At 51.7% G+C, this 17,164-nt stretch overlaps 1 protein-coding gene across 7 annotated transcripts; it reads left to right on the top strand.

The window, feature by feature from the left end:
• The first annotated feature begins 195 nt into the window (after positions 1-195).
• On the top strand, positions 196-16,233 carry TMEM143 (transmembrane protein 143). Of its 7 annotated transcripts, XM_027080050.1 has the most exons (8): positions 201-338; positions 706-946; positions 2,290-2,394; positions 8,033-8,227; positions 9,427-9,554; positions 10,836-11,115; positions 14,341-14,533; positions 15,151-16,233. In XM_027080050.1, exons 1-8 carry the CDS (start codon positions 316-318, stop codon positions 15,408-15,410), a joined length of 1,425 nt encoding a protein of 474 aa, XP_026935851.1. In that variant the 5' UTR covers positions 201-315; the 3' UTR covers positions 15,411-16,233. The 7 variants fall into 7 exon arrangements, with proteins under 7 accessions (XP_026935856.1, XP_026935851.1, XP_026935853.1 ...); XM_027080052.1 differs by lacking the exon at positions 2,290-2,394; XM_027080054.1 differs by lacking the exon at positions 8,033-8,227.
• Positions 16,234-17,164: the final 931 nt, after the last annotated feature.

Here is a 17,164-nt window from a genome sequence, read left to right as displayed (position 1 = left end):
GGCCGCCCGCCGTTGGCAGGCTGCGCGCGGAAGCCCTGCACGGTCCCGGAAGTCCCGGGAGTCTGGCGCCCGCCCCGCCCCTTTCCCTTTGAAGCTCTTGGACAAGGAGATACTTCTGCAGCGCATGCGCCGAGTCCAAGGAAAGCGAGTTGTGGAGCGAGGCAGGCAGATTGCGCGTGCGCAGTCGACACAGGGCGTTAGAAGAAGGAAATGGACCTCTCTCAATGACCTAGGCATTGCGCATGCGTCTTACTGCGGACTGAAGCCGAACCTCGAAGGACCAGGACGCTTTTCTGCACATGCGCAGGAGGCTCAATGACAGTTGAACGTTGGCTAAGGTGAGGGAAAGGGTGAAGGATTGCCTAGCCGGGGGTGGGCGGCCCTGCACCCCTATGTAGCCTTCCGAGCATATCCTATGCGCTTAAGATCCACCTGCCGCCTAGACCCCGCAGAGACTAGTTGTGCCACCACAGGGCTTCTGGGACCGCAATACGCTCCAGGACTTGAAGACCTCTGACCCCTGCCTAGGACTCAGGCCAACTGAGCACTGTGGGAGGGGACGCACAGCAAGGGCCTACGAGGCGGGCGGATGGGCTCTGCGCCCTTCCTGGGGTAGAAACGGCCCCTGGAAGTTGGGACACGGAGGTGGAGAGGGCGCCTTTACCCCCAGATGACCATTGACTTATGCCCATTTCCCTCGTTTAGGCTGCGGGGAAAGGGTCTGGCCATGCTGCATGTGACCCGAGGGTTCTGGGGATCCAGGGTCCGAGTATGGCCCCTGTTGCCCGCGCTCCTCGACCACCCCCGGGCCCTGTCATCGCTGGCGGCCAAGATGGGGGAGTACCGCAAGATGTGGAACCTCACGGAACCCCGCAACTGGTCCCAGCAGTACCGCGAGCGGTTCATCCCGTTCTCCAAAGAGCAGCTGCTCCGCCTCCTGATAAAGGTACAGCCCGCCCCGTGTCCAAGAGCCTTGGAACTACGAATCCCGGCAGGCCTCGCGGCGGTACAGCCCTTCATGCTATAGAGGGCTGCCTTGGAGCCCCCTGGGAGTTGTAGTTCCTATTCCCTTTATAGGCCCAGGTGGGCGTGGAGTGAGTTGGAACGCAGGGGACTGACCTTTGAGATGCAGATAGGTGCCGCAGCAGTTCTGGACTCCAGCTTGTTCTGGGGGCTGGAACAAGCACTCACTGGGGCATGGTTTTTCCCTCTACAAAATGGGTATAATAATCATCCTCATCATTACTATTACTACTGTCTAATAATAATTATTATACCCACGAAGCTATAATTATAATGATATCACACAGAGCTCTTATTATATGGCACTGTGCTAAACATTTCCCACATATTATTGAATTATTGAACAACCCAATAAGAGAGGTACCACCATCATTCTCATTTTACAAATGAGGTAACTGAATCAGGAAAAGGTCAGTGACTCACCCAAGGTTATGACTAGTGGCCCAGATCTGACTCCACAGCAGGGCGGGGACAAGGGTGAGGCAAGTAGGCACTTGCTCGACCCTAACAGCTTACCCCACTATTGCCATCATACTTGTGCTTATTCTGTATTATCATTCATTCATTTAATAATTATTGATTAAACACCTGTATGGACTAAGTCCTGTGCTGGGCTTTATCCATACACAAAAGTATATGTACACACACATAAACACACGTGTATATATACGGACACACATAATCACATCACATTCTCACCATTGCTTTTTTGAGAAAGAGGGTATGATCCTCTGTTGCCGATAAGGAAACAGGCTCAGAGAAGTGATGACATTCACCCCGGGCACCGAGATAGGAAGCATAAAAAAGTGGTTACGTATGTGTGCTCTGGAGTCAGATAGGCCTGGATTGTAGTCTCAGCTTTTCTTTATACATACAGTGTAGCCCTCAGCAAGTGACTTCTCTGAATCTAAGTGTCCCCTCTGAATAATGAGGGTTATAATTCCATCAACCTCCTTGCATCCTCTAGAGGATGATATCATGCCAGCAAACAGCGCCTGGCACACAAATAAGGAGTGACTCCTGGCCAGTAAGTGTCAAAGCGGGAACCTGAACGTCTAGCTCTTCAAGTCATCTGTTTTTCACTCTCTGGAGCTACCTCAGTTACTTGGCCAGTGAAATTGATCAACCCTTGTCCCTTCTAAAACACGCCCAAATTTTAAAGAGCCCAGCGCTCTGATTGTCTGTCTGGGTTGCTCAGGAAAGAATTCCTCCCCATGAGGAAGTAGGGAGAGGCCTAAAGAGAAGTTTTGCTTCCCGAGGTAACAGGAGTTCCATTCCAGTCCTGCGGAGAAGGCGGCTTTGGAGGAGTTCGTGGCCCACGTGAACTTTTGCACCTTGTTCCACTACCATCACATCCTGGCCCAGCTGCAGGTGAGGACAGGGCCCCTCTGGCCCTGTCATCCTTGTTTGCTTATCCATTCATTAAGCAAAAATTCTCTGAGGGCTTACTTGGAGCCTGGCCCTGTTCTAAGCACTGGCAATGCAGCAGTAAGCAGAAGAGATGAAGCCATGCCCTTGTGGAAGTGACATTCCAGTTGGGGAGATGATAAATCAATAATTGCAAAATATGATACCCAGGAGTTGTAAGTGCTATTGAAGGTGGAATAGAAAGGGACGAGAAGGGCACCTGTTTTAGACAGGGTGGTCAAGGAAGCCTTCTCTGGGGAGGTGACAGGTGAGTTAAGACCTGAGTGAAGCGATGCAGCGAGCCTCATGGGTGTCTGGGGAAGGACATTCCAGGCAGAGTGAAAAGCAAGTGCAAAGGCCCTGAGGTGAGAGAGGGCCTGGAGTGTTGGGGGAATGGCAATGGGACCACTGGCTGGAGGGAGAGAGAGCAAGAGGTGAGAGCAGAGAAGGAGTGAGGGAAAATTGTGCCTGGCCTTGTGGGCCATGCAGAGGACTTGGCTTTTATGCTAAGTGAGCTGGGAGCCGCCGCAGGTGGGCTCTGAGCAGAGGAGGGTCATGAGCTGATTTGGGTGTCAACAGGATCCTTCTGGCTGCCATGTAGGGAAAAGATGGTCAGAGGCAGGGAGATCTATTAAAGAGTCTATTATGTTTGTCCAAGTGAGAGATAATGGCAGCTCCCACAAGGGTAATAGCAGTGGAAGTGGTGAAAAGTGGTCAGACGTTGCTAATGGTCCGAAGGCATCAGCATTCAGCTGTGTGGGTGGGGCCTTGAGAGAGAGAGGAGTCAAGGGGGCCTCCAGCGGTTCAGGTCTGCTCCTCCTGAAGGATGCAGCTGCCACTTACTGAGACGTGGAAGACAGAGTCGGGGGCAGGAGACAGGTCTGTGGGGAAGATTGAGAGCTCAGTTTTGGACTCAGAAATTTGAGCTGCCTATTGGACAGCCCGGTAGAGAGAGGGACTTGAATGCCCACAGGCTGGAGGTCAAGGGAAGGGGCTGGGCTAAGAAATAACCCTGGAAGTATCTAGATGGTACTGCATGCAACCACCAGGGGGGATTAGTCCTGAGGAGTGAGTGCCAGTCCGGAGGTCGGGAAGGGGAACTGGAAGCAGTGAGGGGGCTGGACAAGGAGAAGTCAGAGAGAAGCTGAACTCCAGGAAACGGTGGAAGCCAAATTCTCAGCATCCTCCTCCTGCTCTAGGATCTTGTGTTGGGCATCTCCAGGACCACCCTCAGATTCACTGATTTTCACGAGGGGCTCACAGAGCTCAGTAAAGCTGTTATGCTCCCAGTACTAGTTTATTACAGCAAAAGGAGAACAGACAAAATCACAAAGGAAAAAGGCAAGGAGACGGGGTCCGGGAGAGACCAGGTGAGAGCTTCCGGTTGTCCTCTCCCAGCAGAGTCACAGGAACAGTGCTTCATTCTCTCATCAGTGGTGCATGACAACACGCAGGGTAACACCCACCAGGGAAGCTCACCTGAGCCTTGGTGTCCAGGGTTTTTAATGGTGGTTGGTCAGGCAGGCGTGGCTGACTGCCTACGTGGCTGATCTTAGTTACTTAGTCTCCGGCCCCTCCAGAGGTCACACTGCTACTTCATGTCCCCACCATGAATCACATTGTTAGCACAGACTATCAGGTGTGGCCCAAGCCCCTGGTAAACCAAGATACTCCCATGAGGCAGGATAGTCCAAGGGCTTAGAGGTTCCCTCCCAGGAGCCCACCAGTTCTTTGGAATGTGCAGGGTTTGGACAACCCAGGCCTGCCGAGTTAACCCTTTACCACTCCTGCCCCCCTATAGCTCTCCTCTTTGCTTCGATGAGGGGCAACATTGGCCCCACTGTGTCAGGCTCATCAACTCCTTCCTGCAGAACCGAGGAGCAGCTGCCATCAGCCCCATTCGCAGAAGCAGAAACTGAAGCTCCAAGAGGGCCCAGATGTGCCCAAGATCATACAGGTCCCAAGCGGCAGAGCTCGGATTTGCACCCCTGTCTCCTGGCCTCCAAGCTCTTCTTCGGGGCACTTTTTCAAAAAGTTATTTAAAAATATATCATTATATAAACATTTAAATATATTGAAACAGAAAGAATATACAGGGAAGACAGACATTCTCACTGAGGCAGCAGATTTTAAATGGAGACACTGAGAGGGTTGGGTAGAAGCACCAAAGGTGAGTGAGACACACTGGGTGACCATTTGCTGGTGACCTAAGTCCGTTGAGGAACCAGGCAAAGAACAAGAAGAGCCCAGTTCAGGCGCCAGCTTTGTCGTTCACTAGGCGTGCGGGTGACCTTGGTAGGTGACCTCTCTCTGCTCCTCCTTTCTCCTACGCATTTATTCATTGAATTCACTCACTAGATATTTACTGAGCACCTACTGTGTCCCCCGAATGGTTCCAGCCCCCAGGACACAGCGGTGAGCCTGAGATGTGTGTATCTGCCTCATGGCGTCATGTTCTAGTGAGGGAGACAGACCCTTGACAAGGTAAAGAAGTAAAATATGTTAAGAGGTGCTAAGTACCATGGATAGGGGTGCCAGATAAAGTACAGAACACCCAGTTTACTCATTTCCTACTGCTGCCATAGCAAATTACCATCAACTGGGTGGCGTAAAACAAGAGATTTATTCTCTCAGAGCTCAGGAGGCTGGAAGTCCAAAATCACGTTGTTGGCAGGGTTGGTTTCTTCTGGAGGCTCGGAGGAAGGGAACCATCCTATGCTTCTCTCCCAGCTTCTGGTGGGTGCCGGCAATCCTTGGCTTGTGGACACATCACTCCAATCTCTTGTCTCCATCTTCACATTGCCTTCTTCTCTGTGTGTCCTTTTCTGTCTCTTATAAGGACACTCTCATTGGATTTAGGGCCCACCCTAATCCAGTATGATCTCACTTTGATCCTTACCTTAATTATACCTGCAAAGACCCTATTTCCAAATGAGGTCGTATTCTTTTTTTTTTTTAATTTATTTTATTTTTATTATTTTTGGCTGCATTTGGTCTTTGTTGCCGCACGCGGGCTATCTCTAGCTGTGGCGAGCAGGGGCTACTCTTCATTGCGGTGCGTGGGCTTCTCATTGCTGTGGCTTCTCTTGTTACGGAGCACGGGCTCTAGGCATGCGGGCTTCAGTAGTTGTGGCATACGGGCTCAGTTGTTGTGGCTCGTGGGCTCTGGAGCACAGGCTCAGTAGTTGTGACACACGGGATTAGTTGCTCCACGGCATGTGGGATCTTCCCAGGCCAGGGCTCAAACCCGTGTCCCCTGCACTGGCAGGCAGATTCTCAAGCACTGTGCCACCAGGGAAGCCCGAGGTCATATTCTGAGGTTCCAAGGGGACATGAATATTTAGGGGATACTATTCAACCTTCTATACCCAGTTAAATTTGAATTTCAGATAAGCTATGAATAGTTTTTTTTTTAAGTATAATTATGTCCATGTAATATAATCCTTATATATTGCATAGGACATACTTAAACTAAAAAATTATTTGTTGTTGATCTGAAAATCCAATTTAACTTAATGTCCTGCATTTTATTTCTTTTTGGCTAAATCTGGTAACCCTAATTAAGAAGAAAAAGAAATCAGAGGTATTTTTGCAATTTTAGGTAGGGTAGTCAGGGAAGGCCTCAGTGAGGGGGTGACATTTGAGCAGAGACCTAAAGGAGGCCAGAGTGAGCCATATGGAGATCTGTGGGAATAGTAAGTGCAAAGGCCCTGTGGCAGGGATGTGCATGGTGTGTAAGGAGGAACAGCAAGGTGGCTGGTGGGGCTAGAGCTGAGTGCCCAAGGGGGACAGGGCTGAAGATGAAGTCAAAGAGGGGACCCGGGGCCAGATCCTGCAGGGCCTTGTGGGACACAGTGAGGACTTTGCTTTGACTCTAGGTGAGGTGGAAGCCAGGGGAGGGCTCTGTGCAGAAAATAGGCGTGAGCAGATTTAGATGACGACACGCGCCCTCTGGTGGCCGTACCGGGAACAGACGGGTGTGAGGATGGGAGATGGGAGCTGGGAGCTGGGAGTCCTGCACTGAGGCCACCACAGCAGTCCAGGGGGTGAGAAGTGCTCAGATTCTGGATCTATCAATATTCTGAGTGTGGTGCCATCGGGATTTGCTGATGGGCTGGAGAAAGAGAGGAGTCCAGGGTGACCCAAGGCTTTGGGCCTGAGCACCTGGAAGGATGGGCTTGGCCTCTTCTGAGATGGAGAAGATGGGGGGCACCGTGGGGTGGAGTGGGGGAGGGGATTGGGGAGGAGTTTCAGGACCCCAGTGTGGGACATAGAGGGCCTGAGAGCGGGGTGGTGGGGACGGTCATGAGTCAGACACTCTCCCCCCTGTGCAGGGATGAATTCAGGCTGTGAAGGCGAGGGTCTGTGTGAGTGGATGTCCACACTGACCTTGATGTCTGTACCAGGGTCTATGTGCAAATTAGAAGAAAGCACCCCTTACCCTAGCCTGGGGCTGTCTAATGTGATAGTCACTGTCTACACGTGGCTGTGTAAATTTGAAATAATTGAAATTAAATAACAATTTAAAATCCCGTTCCTCAATTACATCCATCACGTTTCAAGTGCCCAGTGGCCATCTGTGGCCAGCTGCAACCTATTGGATAGTGCACATGGAGATGTTTCCATCATTGCAGGAAGTTCTATTGGACGGTGCTGTTCTATACCCTTTATTTCATTATGAAAAGATGATAAATGTCTAGGTCTGCAGCATCTACAATGGTACAATTTAGGTCTGGTACCTTTGGGAGGGGACACCTCGAATGGTTATTTTGTTGGAAGATAGGGATTAGAGGATGTTATTTTGTGGGCTTGATGTTGGATTTGAGGCAACTGTGGCATCCCTAAAGAAATGTCAAGTGGAGAGTTTGTATTAGTTCCTATAAAGGCTTAGCTGCTATAACAAGCAGACCCCATAAGGCAATAGTTTAAAGGAGGCGGAGGATTCTTTCTCTCCCACTTAACAGCCTTGTGGTAAGTGGGCCAAGGTGGATAGGCAGCTCTGTTCCACATGAGATGATGCCGGGATCCAAGTTCCTTCCATCTTGTTGTTCTGCCATCCCCTTAGGGCACAGTCTTCATCTCTGTGGGCTCAGAACTGGGTTGTAGGCAGAAGAGCATTCTAAGCTGGTAGAACAAGGAAAGAGTGTAAAGTGCAGGGGGGGCAAGAAGTGAGGGAGAAGGTGTACCTGTCACTTCTGCTCACATTCTATTGGTGAATTCTCCTAGCCACACCTAGCCTCTCAGAGGAAGATGGGAAATGTAGTCTATCTGGGCAGCCCCATGGCCACCTTCACCTCTATTACTGTGGCAGAAGGGGAGGACAGAGCTCATGCACTGGAAATGGGTATTAGGTCTGGAACTTGGAGGAGAGGTCCGAAATGGAGATGTGGGTTAGTTATCTGCGCAGAGGTGGTGTTTAAGGGCAAGGGGATGGCGAGGCGACTTAGAGTGAGCTTGAGGGAAGAGAAGGGAAGAGGGCCTAGAATCAAGCCATGGGGTACCCCATCATTTAAAGGATGGGGCCAGGAACATCCTTATGTGTACCCACAATCCCTCATGCAGTGACCTAGCTCATTTTTCTTCTCTCTGACTCTCTCCTCAGGCCTTGTATGACCCCATCAACCCTGACAGGGAGACCCTTGAGCAGCCTTCACTTACAGACCCCCAGCGTCTGTCCAATGAACAGGAGGTGCTTCGGGCTCTGGAGCCCCTGCTGGCCCAGGCCAACTTCTCCCCGCTCTCAGAGGACACCCTGGCCTATGCTCTGGTGGTCCATCACCCTCAGGATGTGGTCCAGGTGCTTGTCTTCCAGAGGAGAACCAAAACTCCCAGGATGCCTTGGGGTAGGGGTGGAGCCTTTGGGAAGCAGAGGCTGCTGGGAGTTGTAGTCCTGAACACAGGGCACCAGCTCTTGTGGCACCTTTGGTGAATTAGAAAAAGGTGCCTCTTTCTCAGGTCACTTCACTGCCATCTGTTGGAAAAGTATCATAAGATACAGGTCTTCTTAGGACTAGAGACTTTATCACCATTTGCCAGAAAACCAATACAGCTGTCCTTTGGTATGGGGGGGATTGGTTCCAGGACCCCTGTGGATATAAAAATCCCCGGATGCTCAAGTCTCTTATGTGAAATGGCATAGTATTTGCCTATATATATGCACATCCTCCTGCATACTTTGTCATCTCTGATTACTTGTAATACCTAATACAGTGTAAATGCTATGTAAAGTAGTTGGTGGTACACAGAAAATTCCAATTTTGCTTTCTGGAACTTTCTGGAATTAAAAAATTTTTTTCTCCATGCCGTAGTTGGTTGAATCAATGATGTGAAACTCACGGATATGGAGGGCTGACTATAATAAATAATATCAGTACAAAATACCATTAAAGTCAACAAAATTAGGGAATTCCCTGGCAGTCCAGTGGTTAGGAGTCAGCGGTTTCACTGCTGGGGTGCAGGTTCCACCCCTGGTCAGGAAACTAAGAAGAGGCCATAAGCCATGGGGTGCGGCCAAAAGAAAAAAGAAAGTCAACAAAATTATAATAAAAATACTAAAATCTTCCAGATTTCCACATTTTAGTGATTTTTAAGATGTGCTTTTTTTCTGAAGTCATACTTTACTGTCTCTGAAATTGGGATGTGACTTACAAGGGGGGGGTAGTGTGAAATAGTTTAATTGGCAATATATTTTCCCTTTTAGTTGCTTCATAAAATAATAAATTATAGAGTATCTTAAAATCAGTGGCATCTTAGATTCTAGGAAATACGGTAATAAAGATGACTGTGATGTGAATGGCACCATCTTGGGTGGTGTGCCCTTGTGCAGTATACAACATGAACAACCATACATGGCTGTTCTGCCTACACACTGGGTGATGATAAGCCTGGGAAGTGGGGCAGGGGATCATCGGGGGCAGGGGCATCTAATTCGAGTATTCCATACTCACACCCTAGCTTATGCTCAGCTGCCCCTGTTTCCTTCTTCCCCCTTGGCAGGTGACGATAAATTTGGACCAGTATATCTACATGCAGTTCTGGGCCCTGGGCCAGCGAGTCGGGCAGATGCCCCGTAAGTCCAGCGTGGGCTTCAAGCATGGCTTCTTCAAGTCGCCCCCTGCAGAGAGGTGAGGCGGCCCTTGGTTCCCCAGCTACAGCGAGAGGGAGCAAGGTTAGAGTCGAGAGGGGACTGACAGGTCAGTGTCTGGATTTGGGTGTCTGGGACCCGGGTGGGAAGCCAAGAAAGGGGGAGAGGTGAATCAAATGCTGCCTTTTCTTTCTAAGGAGAAGTAAGAACTACAATTCCCAGGGGAAGAGAAAGGGTAAGGACATTTTTCTCCATTTTCCAAATGAGGAAAACTGAGGCTCAGAGAGGGAAGACCAAATTCTGAAAAAGTGGTACCGCCAGGATTCTGATGAACATTATGTTTTTAATAGATATTCAAATACAGAGTAGGGTTAGGAGAGCCAGACCTTCTCACAGTCGGCCAATGGACCTGTCAATCACCCAATCCTTCTGGAAATCAGTGTATCAAATACAGTTACGAATCCAAAAACAAAACACAACAAAAACCAAAGACAAGGGCTTCTCTGATGGCGCAGTGGTTGAGAGTCCGCCTGATGCAGGGGACACGGGTTCGTGCCCCGGTCCGGGAAGATCCCACATGCCGCGGAGCGGCTGGGCCCGTGAGCCATGTCCGCTGAGCCTGCGCGTCTGGAGCCTGTGCTCCGCAATGGGAGAGGCCGCAACAGTGAGAGGCCTGCGTACTGCAAAAAAAACCAAAAAAACCAAAAAAAACAAAAAAAAAAACAAAGACAAAAAGTCTCTTATATCCCTTAAACCAGTAGTTCCACTTCCAGGAATCTATTCCAAGGACATACTTATACGCGCAGACTCTGTGTTTAATTATCTGTCTCTCATGCTGGACCATAAGCTCAACAAAGGCAGCTCCACAAATTCAGTGTTGTCTCTCCAGAGCTAAATAGCACTCCCTGGCACCTAGCAGATACTCTGAAATATGTACAGAATTTGAATTTGAAAATTAACTAAAGTAACAAACTACCTGTGCAACTAAATCACTTCGCTGTACACAGGAAACTAACACAATATTGTAAATCAACTATACTTCAATTAACAAATAATAAAAAAGATAATTAACTAAAGAATCTTAGCTCTCATTTTTCAAGTTCTTAAAATCAGAAGCAACCTATGTGTCCAATAATAAGGGATTGTATCATGTCACTGACCCCTTATTGTTGGACACTTATGTCTGACTTTCCTCCCACCATTGTTAATTAGCTTTTAAAATGATGATGTGACTACAGAGCCAGAGAGAGTGTCCTAGGGTTGGAGTGGGGCGCCCTGGGGTGGTCCTGACCATCGTTGCCCCTCCATCTCTGGCCATCAGGAGATACTTTAAGCGGGTGGTGTTAGCAGCCCGAGCGAAGCGGGGGCACTTGGTGCTGAAGAGCTTCAAGGACATACCATTGGAGGGCCTGGAGCAGCTGCTGCCCGAGCTGAAGGTGCGCACGCCTACCCTACAGCGGGCCCTGCTCAATTTCACGTTGGTCGTCTCGGGTGTGGTGTTCTTCGTCAATGTGGGCATGGTGGTGCTCTCCGACCTCAAGATGGCCACCTCCCTGCTGCTGCTGCTCTTCACTGCCTTCATGGGCCTGCGGGCCTCCAAGGTAAGCGGCCCACCCCACCAAGCCTGCTCCTTGGTGTTCAGCCAGGTCAGGCCACCCTATCGTTTTGTTTCTCTTTTTGTGGATTATTCCTGCTTCATGCTGTGCTTCCTTTCCTTTCCTTATTTACTCAACACAACCTTGGGCAGGTTTCTTGATCTCTCTGTGCCTCGATTTCCTCATCTGGAAAATGGGTGTAATAGCAAGACCTGCCTGGTAGGGCTGTCGTGAGGAGGAAATGAGTGAATCTGTGAGGAACACTGGATACAGGGCTGGCATGTGGCTAGTGGGATACAAGTGTTCACGGCCACTCACTGCATGCTTAGTGACGTGGGAAGGGTGTGTGTTTTAGAACCAGACTGCCTGGGTTTGAATCTAGTTCTACCGTGTTCTAGCTGTGTGACCTTTTTTTTTTAGCTTTTTTTTTTTTGGTGGCCACACCGCATGGCATGTGGGATCTTAGTTCCCCGACCAGATATCGAACCCATTCCCCTGTAGTGGAAGCGTGGAGTCCTAACCACTGAACCTCCAGGGAAGTCCCTAGCTGTGTGACCTTGAACAAGCTGCTTAACCTCTCTGTGTCTCTTTAAAGTGGAGATGACAGTGGGGGTTGTTGTGAGGAGTAAATGAATTGATGCGCATACTACAGTGCGGAGAACAGAGCCTGGCACATAGTACAGAAGGCATTATATGAGAGTTCGCCATTACCATTATTACTGTTATTACTGACTGTGCTCTTGTCTCCTGAGTCTGGGCTTCCCCATCCTGGCCAGGTGACACTATCACCAGGGGGGCTATTTTATAAATGCAGCCTCCTGTGTTCTAGCCTATAAGGACTGAATTGGAAACTCTGGGAACAGGGCCTGTATCATTAACAAGCTCCCTTCCTGATTCCGCTGCATGTGAGCGCAGGGCCGCCTCATCCAGTTGTGCAGGTTGTTCACCATTCAAGGATGCGTGGCCGAAGGGACAGCTGGGGGCTGGACTCCAGCTTGTGCTTTGCTTGCTGAGCCGCGAGCTCTGTCTCGAGGCTGAGGTGGCCTCAAGGGGCTGCCTTTTACTGATTCTCCCCAGGGGTGGCATTGGCCCCAGGAACGTGGACTGGCATGAAGTTGCTGTTGTGCCCGATCACTTACTTGCTGGCTCCTTGGTTTTCAGGCTGTTTTCAGCCATCCCAATGGGCTCGTAGGAAGCCTGGTTGGTTAATAAATCCCACAGATAATAACCAGCCTGCGCTGGCTGAGAGGGTTGCAGGGGTGGGGGGAGCACTTCCTACCTAGAACCAAGGGTCCGGTGGGATTGGAGGGAAGCTCTGAAAGGCGGGGATTGAGCCTTTCAGGGGGCTGGGTGAGCACAGCTTGGGGGGATCTCACAGTGATGGAGTCTGGGGTGCAGCGTGGTGAAGCGAGGCCCCAGAGGGAGTGGCGAGGGCCTTGAATGCCAAGGCAGTGGCCCTGGACTTCATCCTCAGGGCAGGGGGCTATGGAAGGGCTGTAAGCATAGAGGGTGTGTGGCAACCACGGGCAACAGAGGGGAGGGTGCCGAGCTGCTCTGGGGAGGACATACACAGTTCTAGCCCAGGGAGGACCATCCGTGCTACCTCTCAGTGGCCCGTGGGGATGGAGGGTCCTGAGCCTCTTGGGCTCTGAAGCACCCGGTTTTAAACCCAGTTCACTAGTTAATTTACTGCATCCCTTAGACAGTTTCCCATGCCCCAGGCTGAGCCCCCATGCCTTAACTTTATCATTTATTTATTTATTAATTTGGCTTGTGGGATCTCAGTTCCTCAACCAGGGATTCAGCCTGGGCCATGGCGCCGAAAGCACTGAATCCCAGCCACTAGCCCACCAGGGAACTCCCTCCATGCCTTAAATGTGGGTCTCCCTGGCCTCTGTCCAGCTGCCCGCACAGCATCCATCTTCCCCTAAACCCCCTTGTCCTCCCGAGTTCCCCGTCTTGGGACAGATGCTCAGATCAAACACCTGGGAGGCTGATTTTGCCGCAGGATACACGTCCCTCTTTCTCCTTCCACCCCTCCACCCACGAGAGGTCTCGTCCACTTCCGTGGTTTCCACAAGCAGCTCCCCATCATCTCCTAGATCGGGGTGCTCTGTGCTCAGCCTGAAGCAGCCAAGTTGGCCAGGTGGAGGGCAGCATCTCTCCCACACCTGCTCTTCCTCCTGGTTCTCCATCTGTGGTTGACCCCGTTGTCCCCCAGTCACTGGTTAGACCCCTGGAAGTCGCCCTGGCCCTGCCCCCCAACCCGTCAGTCCTCAGCCCATCCTTCCTGCCCCCCCCCCAAGTCTCTGTGCCCATCTCCTTTCCTCTATCCTGGCTCCAGCTCAGACCCTCTTCCTAGCCCCCCCGTTGGTCCCCTCCGGCCCATCCCCATTGGCCCCGGGGCTGGCCCTGCTTCTCCCTTGCTCACAACTTGGCATCGGAGACCTTGCTTCCCCAGCCTCATCTGACACAATTCTAAGCTTCAGCTCTACCAAAATATACTTGTAGCTCCTCCCCCCCGCTTCTCTTTTCTTCTCTCCCTTTGCATGTGCTGTTCCTGGTGGGGAAGGGGGGCAGCCAATAGACAGCTGGGCCCCAGACCTGGCGCTCCCTCCCTTCTTCTCTGAAAACGGCTCATCAAGTATTTGTTGTCTGTTAACACTTCTCTTTGACAATTTAACATTTAAAACCTTTTTTTTTTAATTATGGAAAAGTGCAAACAGATGCAGAAATAGAATAGTATAATAAGCTTCCTTGTAGCCAGCACCAGCGTCAACAGGTAGCAACGGTCAATCAGGTTTCACCTAAAGACCGCCTCCCCGACCACTGGATTATTTTGAAGCAGGTCCTGCACGCGTCATCTGGGAACACTTCAGTATGTGTCTAGACGATAAGGATTAAAAAAAAAAAAAATCATTGTAACAAAAAGTGCCGACACTAAAACTCCTATGGTCCGGAAATCCTCGCACACATTCATTAATACGGGGCTCAAATGAGCAAACCAGGGGCGAGAGCATGTGGGTTAAACATCCAAATACCCAGGCCCCGGTCCTGGGGCCTGAGCCGAAGCCGTCTGGGGAGGCCCCCGGAGCCCTCGGGAAGGACTGCACCAGCCTAAGTGACCCAGCGGTGTGCATACGGGTGAGGGTGCGTGCTGGGTGGGTTGGGGAGTGTGCGTGTGGAGCCCCAGCACGGCCCTGACCCTCCCGGACCTCGTCTGGCCTGCAGATGTTCGGACAGCGGCGCAACGTGCAGGCGCTGGAGCTGGCGCACATGCTCTACTACCGCAGCACGTCCAACAACTCGGAGCTGCTCAGCGCCCTGGCCCTGCGCGCGCAGGACGAGCACACCAAGGAGGTGATGCTGGCGCATAGCTTCCTGGCCCGGCGGCCCCGGGGGACGCAGGGCCAGCCGGAAGAAGGTAGGACTGCGAGTGCCAGGTGGCCCCACACTGCCCCGCCCCTTTTCAGCCCCGCCCCCGCGAGGCCCCGCCCCATCCCAATGCTGCCCGGCTCAGACGTGGCCCCACCTGGAGCAAACTCCACCCTGCCCCTACCGGGTTGAGACTACCGTTAGTCCCAAGTGGCCCTGCCCCAGTGAGACACCATCCCCACGATGCCCACCTCCCAGTCCCGGCTCGCACTGGTGAACCCGATTCAGCACTCGGGACCCCTGACCCAGCTTCTGCTCTTCCCTGGGGTGACTTCCCTCTCCTAACCTCAACCTCGATAGGAGTCTTGGATCAGGCTCCTGTTGTGGCATGCTCCCCACTCCCCGTCCGCTTCTTCCTATACGTGAACCCAAACACTTCCTACAAGACACCCTTATCCGTTACCTGTGTAAGTGCCCTGAGCAAGAGTCCCTGGCTTGTCCCCAGATGAGAGCCCCAAAGCTGAGCCTCCTAGGCTTTGTCCCACTCCCCTAGGCTTCTCCCAAACCCAGACCCCTCTTATTCGTTGTGCTGCGCCCTCCCTGCTGCCCCCTCTCAGTCCTTCCAGGTCTGTCTGACCTCCTCACAACACCTGCCTCCCTCTGCAGAGACCTCCCAGTGGCTCCAGTCGGAGGTGGAGAACTGGCTTCTAGCCCAGTCAGGCTGTGACGTGGCCTTCAACGGAACTCGGGCCCTGGCCCACCTGCAAGCCCTGACCCCCAGCATCGGGATGTACCCGCCCCCGGGTTTTCCCAAACTAGACCCGTTGGCTACTATCACTTCCCCCAAGGCCGCACCACCCAGCACTGATGACCCCTTATCGAAACCTCTCTGTCCCGCCCCGCCCAGCCAGCTGGTTGGGAACTAAGCTCCGCCTCCCCGACAAGCCGTCAATCATGGCTACGATGCTTCACCACTCCACAACTTCCAGTTACTCATTACTACTTAACGTTACTCTGTTTTCTTAAACAAAGTCGCCCATCAAAGCAGCCTGCTGTTGCTAGGCCCCCCTCTTCGGATGAACAGCCAATCAAAGCTTTTAGGCGCTGCTTCTGTTCCATCTTGGTCCCCCGCCCCACAAACATTTAAACGTGGTGCCAGCCAATCACAGCTGTGCAACGCTACAAACCACCAGGCACAGCTGTTAAACTGTGCCCTCCCGAGGCTATATATCACTGTCTTTTTAGCCTGTACCGGGCAGACTGCCCATCGTGTTTACCGAGGCGGAGCTCCAGCCCACGTCCAATGAGAGCCTTTTAGCCCGGTTCTCTGGCAAACCGCCAATGACAGCTGTTGGGCACAACCAACCTAGGGCAGCCAGTTGTCCCTGCATGGAAGAAACCAATCAGAATTTTTAGAGGAGACCTGATCTTTCTATCAATTGCAGCTACTTATAAGGCAGGCCATTTGGTCAACTGTCGATCAGCTTGTCCAGGCTGAAGGGGTTGGGAGCCTTGTGCCAGGCAGAAAGCTGGGCCAGGAGGAACCAGAAACTATCCTCACCCCAAGGCTCACGTCCACTCAGGCCCAACAACAAAACTCAGGCGCCTTCCCTGCCCAGGTCCCTCAGCCTTTCTACAGAAACTACCTCAGCCTGGATCTTGCCTCCACCAGTGGCCTGTGCAATATTTATTGGTCTATCAATTTCTCCCCTGTCCCCTCTCGCAAAGGAATAAATCATGTTTCATAAATCTGGATGAGTGGGGTAGCCGCAGCGGTTGGAGGGAAGGAAGGCATTGGAATCCTGGAAAGAAGAGACTCTGGGTCTTGGGGGAATGCATTTTGGGTGGGTCCCGGGCAAAGGAAGCTGTAGTCCTAGAGAGAGTCTGGGCTTGGAGTTGGTGAAATAGACTGGCTGTGGGTCACAGAAGAGGATCTTAGGGAGGACCTGACCCCTGAGCAGAGCCCTGGTTCCCCAAAAGACTGAGTCTTCTGAACACAGAAGATAGGACAGATTGTTCACTGCACAAAGACACACAGCCAGGAGATGGGTTGATGTAAAAGCCAGCCTCTCCCTGTCCCACGTGTGTCTTGATGTGGGGTTGAGTAAGCCTGGAGAAGGGGGGGTGTCATCTAATTTTTACTAAGGTGTCATATGGATTAGAGGCGGCATTTGGAGAGGGTGGGGGAAGAAGAGGGGTTGGGTTCCAAGAGGGAAATGGAAAAGAGTCTTCTCAGAGGAAGGGTCAGAGGGAGAAAAAAAAGAGACCCAACTGTTACCAACCAGGGTTCTTGGCCTCCTTAATCAATAGAAATTGATCAGAGGCCAGATAAGAAATTCAGGCGAGGCTTTATTGGGGTTCCTGCTGCAGCAGGGGGGAGAGAGAACAAACAACAGTTTCCCTTGAAGTGGGGTGAGCTGGCCCCTTCTATGGGGTGAGGGTAGGGGTGTGTCCAGGGTAGGGGTGTGTCCAGGGTTTGGGCCAGAGGAGTGGCTTAGGTGGCTTGCCCACCTCTTCGGTGGTGTGTGCAGTGGGCACGCGCAGTACCCTGCTTTTGCTCCTGGTTCTTCAGAAGTGGCAGTTGGGCTTTTTGGTCTCTTCGTATCTTGTTGTTCAGAATTTGCCCCAAGTGCACATCCACGCAGTTAGTCCCTTATAGTTTCTTTGTATTTTGTAGCTG

This window comes from Aethalodelphis obliquidens, unplaced genomic scaffold (assembly GCF_003676395.1).
Source record: "Aethalodelphis obliquidens isolate GAN/ISIS:26980383/991018 unplaced genomic scaffold, ASM367639v1 scaffold43, whole genome shotgun sequence".
NCBI classification, from domain to species: domain Eukaryota; kingdom Metazoa; phylum Chordata; class Mammalia; order Artiodactyla; family Delphinidae; genus Aethalodelphis; species Aethalodelphis obliquidens.
The sequence above is the reverse complement of the archived record's forward strand: the minus strand, read 5'-3'. Positions and strand labels throughout refer to the sequence as shown.